Consider the following 12,100-nt stretch of genomic DNA (forward strand, 5'->3'; position numbering starts at 1 on the left):
GGCAGCCCACGCAAACATTCAAACACACACAAAAAAATAGAAAGATAAACACAAAGAATAACAAATGCACCCCGACATGGGCGTATTACACCCCCCCCGTACACTTCAGTTCAGATCCAAGCACGCTTAATCACACAAAGATAAATGAACAAACAAATGACAATACTGGGAATGAAACAAGGGCGTAGAATCGTTGAAAAATAAATACATATTGAATAAACAATAATATAATTCAATAATTTGCTCTCGCACGCAAACACGCATGAAAAACACAAGTAGCAAACGTAAATACCCAGGCAAAATATCTCCACATAGACACACACATAAAAGTGCGCACAAGTACTTTAACATAGAGTGGTACCTCTACATACGAGCAGCTCTACCTACGAGGAAATTTCGAGCAAATAATTTGCTCTAGATACGAGAAAAATTTCGAGATGCGAGAAAGCCAGGTAGCCATGACATGAGAGGCTGTTTATCATTGTAGCGCACTGTCTTTTTTGGCACATCTCTTTCGTGTATAACAGATATCTACGAGCATTGAACGATTTATTCAGACGAGTTTCGACCAGGAAACGCACAACGCGCATGCGCGGGCAAAAAGAGAGCTTTCTGGGTAATGAAGTATACTCGTGCACACAACACCGATAGCCAATGGTACCCTTTCTCAGAATAAAATTTCATTACCCACAATCAATACGTGGGTTGGCTGTTATTCCTTCCTTAGCCTGTTAGCTCCCGCGATCGCTCATTCAAGACTACTTCTGGTTGGCAAGTGGTCGTGCGTTATCCTATTGTGAGGACATTTGTGTGCATCATTTTCGGAATATTTTGAAGGCGATACAACGGCAAACAGCCCATCGATAGCGAACGTGAGGGTGGAGGCGTGGCAAACCGCTAACCCGCCCAGAACGAAGGTAAAAAAAAATAGAATTCAGTTTTGTGTAAATTTACATTAAACGTATGTTTGAGTGTGTCTATATATATATATATATTAATCCAAGTTAATTTAAATGTGTTTGTTCGGTTACGAGTGCGTTGCCGTGGGTACTTTAGCGTAGCATAACATTATTACAATAACGTAGCTCATTTGATTTTAGCATAACACAACACAAAATGCAAAGACAAATAGCCAAACGCATGCCCCTCAAAACATGGGCGCACACACACACACACACACGTATGTGTGCGCACACCCCGAAAAACAGGTGAGACAGAGTGCCGCTGTGATAGATTAGCGAGATTAAGTCAATCCCCGAGGCGACGCTTGGGTTCACTGAGGTGTTTCACACCCCAAACACACACACACACGCGCGCGCGCGCGCGCACACACACACACACACACACACACACACACACACACACACACACACACACACACGCATACACACGCACGTTTATCTGCAGAGAGTCGCTAATGAGTCATACGGTGGATCACATTTGCATGAAACTGGAGTCAATTTGCCGTGTGTCATTCATTTACAATCTGGTCTTTCATAAGGTCACTTGCCGCATAGTGACGGCCATAGGCGTCCAATCAATTTCAACTTTTATAAGATAACTCATTCACTGCCCGAAATGGACGGTCCTCTTCTACCAAAGGCGTAAATACAATGAGCTTAATTGCAATGCAGAGTACGAACGAACGTGTTAACTCATTGGTGACGCTTATGGCCGTCAACGGCGGCGAATGAATGGCCACGTGCCTGGTATGCTGTGTCTCCTGGAGGCGGCGTTGTGTTCCGGTCCAGAGACGTCTTTGGTCTTCCCGTACGGTCCGTCATCTGCGCACAAACACAACGAACGGGCTGGCTGACAAAAGCGGATTTAGGACCCGGTTTGCTCGTGGCATCAAACTTCCTTTAAGTTGATTTATGCAAAGTTCAAATATTTCGAATAAGCGGTCCAGAAAATGAAGGGTATTGTTCTCTAGAATTTCACATAAGTCTTCTACTGTTGTTTTTTCTCAGTGTCAGACGTCAATCCCCAGCTTTGATAAATTACATTGCGTGTCCAAATGGCTACTACTTTAAACGCAAGGATAAAATAAAAAATATAAAAAATTGGCAGCACATATTAGTATGTACTTGTATTTAGAAATATGTCCAGCGGGGGGCAGTACATGCCCTTGTTATTCCTAAATGAATGTTATCTGTAACGGGCCGTATATGGCCCGCGGGCCGAGGTTGAAAACCATGTACACACACGATCCGGGGGCGGGCGAGCGCGCAAATCCCGTTTCGGCGAAACGTCTGTTCGGCGAACTGTCCGTCGGCCAAACGTCTTTCGGCGAATTGTCCGGGTACGCTGTCCAAGTAGTCAAAGAAACTTTTCCCAGGTCTGGCACGCTCTGCCAAGCGGGCGCTTGCTAAGAAATTGCAAAGGCGCCTGATTGCAATCATTAGCATGCTGAAATTGGCCAAAGCGACATGTAATTAGCAGGCGGCCAAAGCGACATGTAATTAGCAGGCGTCCACATCACAAAGAGCCACCGTCGTTAACTCGCCTTGGCTGGCGCACACACACACTAACGTACACACACGGTGGTACGTACGCATACACACGCACGCACAGTCCTGTGGGAAGCGTGCCGCCCACGTAAGCAGGCCAGTCGAAAGAACAAGCAGTAATTAAGAAGCTTAATGGCTTTTGTGTTGTGCTTAATTGCGGCCCAATGTGTCAGAATGGGGGGCTTGGAGTTTTGATGGCGAGGGGGGGGGCTCCTATGCTGGTCACGTGCTCTCTGAAAACAATGGTGACAGACATGCTGGAATTTGAAAACCAAAAACAGGAGGGAGAGCGAGCTTTTCAGAGTTAAGACCGTCCGTCATCAAAGACACACAAGACACGTTAGGATCCAATTGGGTGAGTGAGGATGACATGATTTGTGACGTCCGTCATCAAAGACACACAAGACACGTTAGGATCCAATTGGGTGAGTGAGGATGACATGATTTGTGACGTCCGTCATCAAAGACACACAAGACACGTTAGGATCCAATTGGGTGAGCGAGGATGACATGATTTGTGACGTCCGTCATCAAAGACACACAAAACACGTTAGAATCCAATTGGGGGAGTGAGGATGACATGATTTGTGACGTCCGTCATCAAAGACACACAAGACACGTTAGAATCCAATTGGGTGAGTGAGGATGACATGATTTGTGACGTCCGATCAAAGAACCCTTTCTAGCTCGTTCTGCCTGGCAGGCACTTTAGCTTTTATTTTCACGACACTGGTGCCGTAAACCCAGAAATTAGCGTGACCGACCGCGTTCCCCAGATGGAAGATAAGACGACGGCGATGATGCAAGGTAACGAGTAACCCGCCGTGCCCCCCGACCCCTCCCGTAGCCACCGTCGGCATGATTCCGAAGCGCGGTCGGAAGCAAAAGCGCTCCCCCATTAGCTAGCGATCGATCCGTGGGATTTCCCCCGAGGCCCGGCGGGCGTCGGAGTACGACAAAACGAGCCGTCGGGCCTCCGAACGCGTTGGCTCCCTCCCGCCACGCTGGCCGGGGGCGCCAAATAGGATGAGGCTCGTTTGACGAATGCGTTAAGGGGCGCCGTGTCGATTGCTCTGTCAGCACAGAACACATTCAAAGTAGATTAGTTGGCTAGCAAAAACTCCACCCACTTGAAATTTAACGGGCCTTCATCTGACGTTTGACGCGACGGAAAGCAACAGAAGCAAACATCTGCTCTCCGGCGCCCGCGGGCATCTGGCGCTCGACAATCGACCGACGCGGAAACAACATTTGCGCCGCTAATGGCACGTGTTGCAAACTGGACCGGTGCTTTCGCGCCACTTCGACGAAGGACCATGTGCTGCAATTTGGTTGATGGCGCGAGTCAATGGAGCTGAAAAATACATGGTGCAATTGCCTAATTAGCTCATCACAACATCAGAAATAAGCTAGCAAAGTGGCAGACGTCCGCAAAAGTTACATTCGGCGGCAGTAAAACCGACGTTGGCCTCGGGCGGGGCAAAATAGCCGACAAATGTGGGAACGTTAGCTTAGCTCGGCCAAGTTATTTGTCGGCAAATGTTCGGCGTTAACCCGAAAACATGAAATGGGAAAGCAAGATCAATTAGCCTGCCAGAAATTAACAAACATGTATATTACCCAGCAAATATCAAGAAAATGTGACCAGCAAACATAACTATCACAAAAATCATCTTTTAGCTAACACACTCAATTAGCAAATCAAATATGGAATAAATGAGTATCCATAATTTAGCCAAATCCAAAAAATAGCCATAAAAAGATGAAAAGTAAGTGCATATTTAGCTCATTTAACACAAAATATTATGACCAAATTGAACTTTTAGGGGCCGGTCACAAAGTTAGCGACCAAACTTAAAATCTGGCAACAAAAAAAGTGGAAAATTAGATTATGCTAGCACACGTGAGAAATACTGTAAAACGAGGAATACGAGACATCATTCCCCTACGATGCCCCCTACAGGCTCGGAGTCCCTCGAGCCCGCTCAAAATGAAACCAATGTTCATTGGTCTCTTCCAGTCAAAATAATGATATGTCGAGCGCCGTCAATGGCAACCAAGGACCAGAGAGACCAGGTTCGGAGTCCGGAAAGAATATTTCTCTCACCCACGTCCTTCCCGGACTCCACGGCGCCCCCTGCATCTCACTTGATGCCACGACAGACTCCCCCGATCGATCCTCCTTCCACTCACCGCCACCGCCGGCCCCGACGTCCCTCCGCAAACCGCAAAACATGACCGCCGACATGGACGAGATCGGCCGCCTCACGCGGGAACGCTGGCGCGCTAATGGGGAAGAGAGAGGAGAGGTAAAGCGTCGGGAACCGGGAAAGTGAGAGAGCGAGAGATAAAGAGAGATAAAGAGAGAGAAAGAGAGAGAGAGAGAGAGAGAGATGCGGACCGCCGAGCGCTCGGGGAGCCGACTGCGATGATCAAAGATGACTGGCGCTTACGTTACTACCGCTCCAAACCCCCGAGAGAGAGAAACAGAGAGGGAGAGAGGTAAAGATGTCAGGAGGGAAGGAGGTGAGGATGTAAGGATGGGAGGGAAGGAGGGAGGGAGGGGGGGACGCAAAGATAAAGACATGTAAAGATGTCAGAAGGAGAGAAAGTGACAATGCGTGGATTGCGAGCATAAGTGGTGATAAAGGGGGCTGAGCGTAAGGGGGTCTGCAGTCAGCGTGGACGCCGGGATTTACTTAAGGTACTTGAAGACAACACCAGGATGAGAGAAAGTGAGGGTGACCAGATGTTGGAATGCAAGCAGGTGAAGGCGTACGGAATTACCGTATTTTCACGACTATAAGGCGCGCATAAACGTCAAAGATTTTCTCCAAAATAGACAAGGCGCCGTATAATCCAGTGCGCTTTATATATGGACCAATACTAAAATTGTTATCAGGATAAAATAAAATAAATCAGTCGATAGGACAACTACGGAAACCAGCCCCCGACTCTACTATTTTCCCGTAGATAAAGTACTGCGCAGTGACTGCTGGGATAGAGTTCTTCAATACACTCAGTATGACGGCGACCACACTAATTTGGTGCTCGCCGTCATTTCGGCTGTATTTACAAAAGAAATCCTGTCGCTAGATGTTGGCTTCAACGGAGCATTCAAAGGTAGACTGCAAACTATATATATATTATATATAATAACTCGGAGCTTGCCGTCATTCCCGGAGGCTTAAGAACTACAACCGCGGGCGTTTTGGAAGACGCATTTGGGCAATTGTTTAACTCGGACACAGAAAATGAGGACTTTGATGGATTTGTGGGTGATGATGACGCGAATAAGTTGTAAAATGTCTAAACAAAGTACAAACGAACTCAGTATTGCTTCCGTTGCCTTTTTAAAACATGTTTGTAGCGTGCAAGAACTATATTTCCCAGCAGTCACTGCGCACCGGAACCCGGAAATAGGCTGCTTCCGGTAGCCAGCGCTATTGCGTTTCGATGTTCATCCATATATAATATATAATATATATGCGTCTAATGAAATGGTGCGTGCTTTGTGTGTCTAAAATACAGAAATAGCACTCGTTACTGACACTGCGGCGTAAAATACGATGCGCCAAATAGTCGTGAAAATACGGTAAGGACGTCGGGATCCCGGGGGCGACCAACATATAAGGGGAAATGTGTGTGAAGATGTGAGAGAGTAAAGCTCTCAGATGTAAAGATTTCTGTAGGAGAGAAAGTCAGGGTGGAGAGAGAGAGAGAGAAGGATGCTGGGGGTGCTAAAGGCTGAGAGAGTCTGCAGACAGTGAGTATGGATGTGAAGATTACTTAGGATGAGAGAGAGTGAGATGGCCAATATGTTAGCATGCAAGCGGGTGAGGATGTAATTGAAGGTGTATGGATTCCAGTGGGGGGCGGGTTGCCAGATTACAAAAGAATGTCAGGATAATAGCGCGTGCAGCTGCAAAAGGGCGGTCTGCGCTAAATACGGATGTCAGCGTGATTTAGGAGATGAGAATGTGACGACGAGAGAAAGTCAGGTGGAAAAGTACTTAAGGTGCAAGGAGTTGAAGATGTATGGATGGATTCCAGCGAGTGGTCAGGATGTAGCATTAAAAAACAACGAGTGAGTGGAGATGCAAGAGAGTATGAGAAGATGTAAAGATGAAGGAACGTCAGGAGTCAGGATGGATGTATAGATCTGATGAAAAATTATAACAAGGGTGTGAGGATGAGAGGGGCTACAGATAATAAACTATTGGAACAAATTACAGCTTATTGTTATCATCACAGGTCTCTACTTTCAAAATAAATCAAGTTACGAAACCACTTGTGGAAACAATGACATAATAATCTAGATGTGACAAGGTGACCATGTGAGGACATAAGCAAGGATGCAAAGAGTTATTTGTTTTGGGAGAAATGACAGTCATATAGCAGTGAGCCCTTGCACCCCCGCACACGCACGTTGACATATTTGAAAGCATTTACAAACACACGGCAGCGTGCGTGTTGCCAGTAATAAGCCTTATTTACGCTCCGTCTCGCGGTGTGAGCGTTTTGGTCAGTTGTTTTTGGAGCCGACTCGCTCGCTCGCTCGCCCGCCCGCCTCTGCCTGACCTACTTTTCTTCCCTAAAAAAAATAATAAAAAGTTCATTCTGCATCTTTGCATCAGCATCACTTGGCATCCCGTCTGACTCACACAAACGCGCCCGCAGCTGCTTTTGCCACTTCCTTCCTTCGGTTGTGTTCCAACCAATAGGCAACGAGATGTCAAAATTCGCCACAAGAGGCCAAGTTATCGTAAAATCAGTAAATTAGCCCCAAAAACAACATGCAACCTTAGCCACAGAACAGAAGGAATTAGCCTAAAAAAATGGTTACTTAACAGAAAACGTGACCTTCACCACAGGATCGAACAAGTTAGCCGTTAATGTTAAATTAGCTAGAAAACCAACCACAGAAGACCAGAATACATTCTACAAAATAAGACAAACACGTGACGTTCACCGCAGAAGACGAGAAAATAGCATATAAATGTTAATTCAAGATAGCAAATACGTCACCAGACCAGGGGAAATTAGCCTAAAAAAGATATTTACCAGGTATTGTGCTTTAACCACACGACCGAGCAAGTTAACCTTTAAATGTTAAATTAGCTAGCAAACCCATTTTGACGAAAAAACGAATACAAGTAGTAAGAAAAACACCTGCTGTATGAAATACATAATGGTGGTTGCTGCAATAGAAAAATATAAATGAATTGAAAAAAAAGAAATCAAAAAATCAAATATAAAAATATAGATATCATCAATAATACAAGTAATGTGCATGAATAATGAGGCTATGTGGTTAGTAGACAATGCTTTCTTTGGCTGGTGAATTAATGAGTTAATTCTATTTTTTTACACTACAAAATTAAAGTAAACACGCGACGTTCACCACAGAACACGATAAATAAACCTATAAATGTTAATTAAAACTACCATCTCACCTTTTCCACAAAACAAGTGAAATTAGCCTATAAAATGATATTCACCAGGTATCGTGCCTTCGCCACAGGGCCGAGCAAGTTAGCCTTAAATGTTAAATTAGCTAGCAAACCAACCATAAGAATAAAGTTTACAAAATAAGAAAGTAAACACGTGACGTTCACCACAAAACACGAGAAAATACTCTAGAAATGTTCATTCAAGCTAGCAAACATCTCACCTTATTCATAGAACAAGTGTAATTAGCGTTTATAAAATGATATTTACCAGGTATTGCGCCTTCACCACAAGACCCAGCAAGTTAGCCTATATACTAAATGTGAAATTAACTAGCAAACTACATATGGGGAAAAGCCGAAATGGAGCAAATTGTAATTACGCAGGCAGACAGGAATAGGGTACACTAAACAGTCCTTATTACACAAACCTGTTCACTAAAAGTAAACCTTAAGACAAAACTCAGGGGAAAATAAAGAACCAAAACAAATTTACAGGCGGGGGGCGGTGCTTGGAACCGGGGACACATAAACAATGACCAAAAGTTGATAGTCGCAATCATGTGACGTCAGCCTAATTTTGCCCGAAGTCATGTGGAAACGTCAAATAATAATGAGCCAACAAAATGGGGAAATTAGCCAAACAAATCTATGCAAACATTTGATTTTATCCCACAATTATGATATTAACTGGCAAACACTATAGTACAGTAAATTAGCCAAAAAACGTGTGCTGTAAGCCACAGAAAGAAATGAACACATTCATGTTATTAACAAAACTAGCCGTTTAACATGGCACATTGCCCTCCAAACAGGTAAAATTAGCCGTAGAATGCCGTACGAGCCAATAAAGATGTAAAGTAAGCCACAGGACAGATGAAAATGAGCCTTTAAATCTTCATAAATTACTCAACAATATGTGAAGTGAGCTACAGAACAGAATTAATTAGCTTACAAATGTGACATTAGCTCGCAAACTTGAAAAGTTACAAAGTAAAAAAAAATCTGTAATTAGCCAGCAAGTATTTGCCATGAACCCAAAAGCATGCAATGAGATGACAAACATGACAATTCGCCGGCAAGAGAAGAACCCCTGGCGTGATGATGACAAAAACAAAATAGCCCAAAAATGGAATTTCGCCCAATTATGTCACTTGTGCTGCATATTGTACGCGTGTGCGAATGCGTGAGCTAGCATTAAAGGACAAAGGGAGGCAAAGGAGGATGGCGGCAAATCAAGCACACTTGAGAATGACTCATAACGGCGTGCTGGCGTAGCGGCGTAGCGGTGGCGGTCCGACCGCCGGTCTTATCTCGCACTTCCTCCCTCTAAAGGATTGGAGTGCAAATGAATAGGCTCTGGGATGATGACGGCTAAGACTCTTGAAGTGGCAAATGACAGCGCGCGCGTGCGTGCACGTCAGAAAGTGGATGGATAGCGCGTGCGCGCTACAATTATGAGCTAAAGTAGCCGGAAAGTCTGGTGCATATTAGCAAACGTTGGAAATGGGGACTGAGCCTGTGCTAAATTAGCCAGCAAATACTCAGAGTTGGCACAACGGCGATAAGAAAAAAAAAAAACTTTTGTGGAAATGGGCTGTAAATTTGGCTTGCGAGGGTGGAATGAGCCCAGAAAATAGCATCAAGAAATGAGCATTTTTACTTGCTAACTAGCAAACATGCACCCTGATGTGCCAACAAACAAAATTAGCCCAATAATTATAGAAAAGTTGGTTGACTTTAGCCTGGATCATGTGCGGTCATTTGGTCGCCGGTCTTTTGGTCACCCGGATCCAAACAACGGGCGACCAAAAGACCGGCGACCAAAAGACCGGCGACAAAACAAGGTAAACAAGACGGTCTACGCATTAATAAAAGCCAACAATGGTCATGAGCAGTTTCACTGAGCTGACGCGTGAGTGTAGAAGAGTTTGGATGTACATGCGCTGTCCCTTTAAGAAGCGATGTCAGTCAGGGTCTTAACAAGTTCTCCAACAAAAAACAATAAAAGTCCGGGAAATGTGGAGCTTTTCTTTAGCCTAATAATTAATAGGGCATTAAGTATGACTAAATAGTCATTCGCAGTTTGTATTTAGGGAATTTGAGCAACAATTTTAAATGGTAATTATCAATAACCTTCCAGGCGATCAAAAGATCGGCAACCAAAAGACCGGCGACCAGCCTGGATAGCATTAAAAAATCAAATGTGACATTAGCTAGCAAACAACAGACCCAAAAATACCTACTACATGTTTTGGTTAACGACCTTTTTGAATGTAAAGCAGATGAATTGAGGAATGAGAATGTTAAATTGTTCTTATTTCCTTCCCGTCTTAATTCGGCCTCCATCTTGTTTCCCTCTTGCGGCCGCCGGTATAAATAGGCCGGCCTCATGTTGAGGCGCTAATTAATCTCTAGCGACAAAATCAAAGGCGGTGCATCTGCATTTCAGAGAGGGCGGCGGGCGAGGCCACGCTGACGGGAAACAACAAAAAAGGTCAGCCAGCCACTCATTGGCCGCCATTGACGGCGACAGACGTCCAATCCGTTTTGACGGTTCAAAAAATAAATGCAAATTCAGCCTCTCAAGTCCATTTTAGCCAGGAATCTTAACTTTGCTAACATTGTCCATCGTGAGTCGACCCACAAAAAAAGTCTCAAGAGAAAATTCCTGAAAAAACACAGGAAGTCCGCCATTTTGGTTTGTAGTACCAGACATTTTCCACTCAGCTTAACTGAATCTGGATCCAAGATGGCGGCGCGCATGGGTGCAGTGGCTCTCTGCTCTACAGTTTGGTGTTTTGTATTCTCATTCTTATCGTTAATTATGTTTTTACTGGGAAAACGCACTTTGTGGAATAGTACCACCAATTCCGTTATACGCAATTGTGTATAATGATAATAAAGGCTTTTGATTTGATTTGATTTTAATCTGAAAAGAACACAATAATAATACAAGCCCCGAAGACCGTCTTACTTGGCTTCACCAAATTGGGTCGACACGTCGAGCGTAGGTAAAGCTGCCAAAAAGTCTGAAGATCTGAAAAGACAGCACGCGTCTGCCATTTTGGTTTGAAGCAGATATTTCCAGGTCATATTTGCACACATGGGCTTTTTCCGGCGGTTATCAAATTTGAAGAGAGAGTAGCAAAACAGGAAGAGACACGCTAAGCCACAGGTGTCAAAGTGGTGGCCCGGGGGCCAAATTTGGCCCGCCGCATCATTTTGTGTGGCCCGAGTAAGTAAATGATGAGTGCTAACTTTCTGTTTTAGGATCAAATTCAAATGAAGATTATAGATGTATATTATATTTCCTGATTTTCCCCTTTTTAAATCAATAATTGCAATTTTTATCCATTTTTTTTCTTTTGGTGTTTTTAGGTAAAAAAGTATTTTGTAAAATCTAAAAATAAATATATAAAAATATTTTCGTTATTTTTTTCTTTTGGTGTTTTTAGGTCAAAAAGCATTTTGTAAAATCTAAAAATAAATATATAAAAATATTTTCGTTTTCCACTTTAATATTGAATATAGTTAAAAAAAATGTTTCCATTTGAAATGAAAAACAAATGATTATTAGATGTTTTCCCTTACTAAGAAAAAAAGTTCGAATAAAGAGTTTTATATCTATAAATAAAACTGAATATTTAGGGATTTTGATCCAGTTCTTATAATCCAATTAAAAAAAAGTAGATCATGAGTGCCGACTTTCTGTTTTAGGATCAAATGAAAATGAAGAGTATAGATGTATATTACATTTCCTGATTTCCCCCCTTTTAAATCAATAATTCTCATTTTTTAATCCATTTTTTCTGTGTTTTTAGTTCAAAAATCATTTTGTAAAATCTAAAAAAATATTTTTAAAAAGCTAAAGTAAACATTGTTTTAGATCAATTAGATACTGAATATTCAGGATTTTTTCCAATTATTTTAATCCATTTATTTAAAAATATCTAAATATGATATCTAAAATAGTCCGGCCCACATGAAATCAAGTTGATGTTAATGCGGCCCACGAACCAACCCGAGTTTGACACCCTTGCGCTAACCCATTTTGACAAGCCGACACCGAGGCCCAAATACAGCCATTTGCTTTGTTTTTTGGAGTGAGCGGTTCGAATCCCGAGCATCTCGAGCGAA

General features: G+C 43.3%; 2 protein-coding genes across 2 annotated transcripts in view; one reads left to right on the forward strand and one right to left on the reverse strand.

Moving 5' to 3' along the window:
• LOC144075306 (uncharacterized) overlaps positions 1-12,100 on the forward strand; it is a 98,328-nt gene that overhangs the window by 24,623 nt on the left and 61,605 nt on the right. The gene's annotated exons all lie outside the window — the stretch shown is intronic.
• grip2b (glutamate receptor interacting protein 2b) overlaps positions 1-12,100 on the reverse strand; it is a 28,596-nt gene that overhangs the window by 15,435 nt on the left and 1,061 nt on the right. The window contains exons 2-3 of the mRNA XM_077602197.1: positions 4,704-4,796; positions 1,707-1,784 (exon numbers count right to left, since the gene is read on the reverse strand). Coding sequence (XP_077458323.1) covers positions 1,707-1,784; positions 4,704-4,796 — 171 coding nt within the window. The remainder of the gene's footprint in view (positions 1-1,706; positions 1,785-4,703; positions 4,797-12,100) is intronic.

Source organism: Stigmatopora argus, chromosome 6, assembly GCF_051989625.1.
Source record: "Stigmatopora argus isolate UIUO_Sarg chromosome 6, RoL_Sarg_1.0, whole genome shotgun sequence".
NCBI lineage: Eukaryota > Metazoa > Chordata > Actinopteri > Syngnathiformes > Syngnathidae > Stigmatopora > Stigmatopora argus.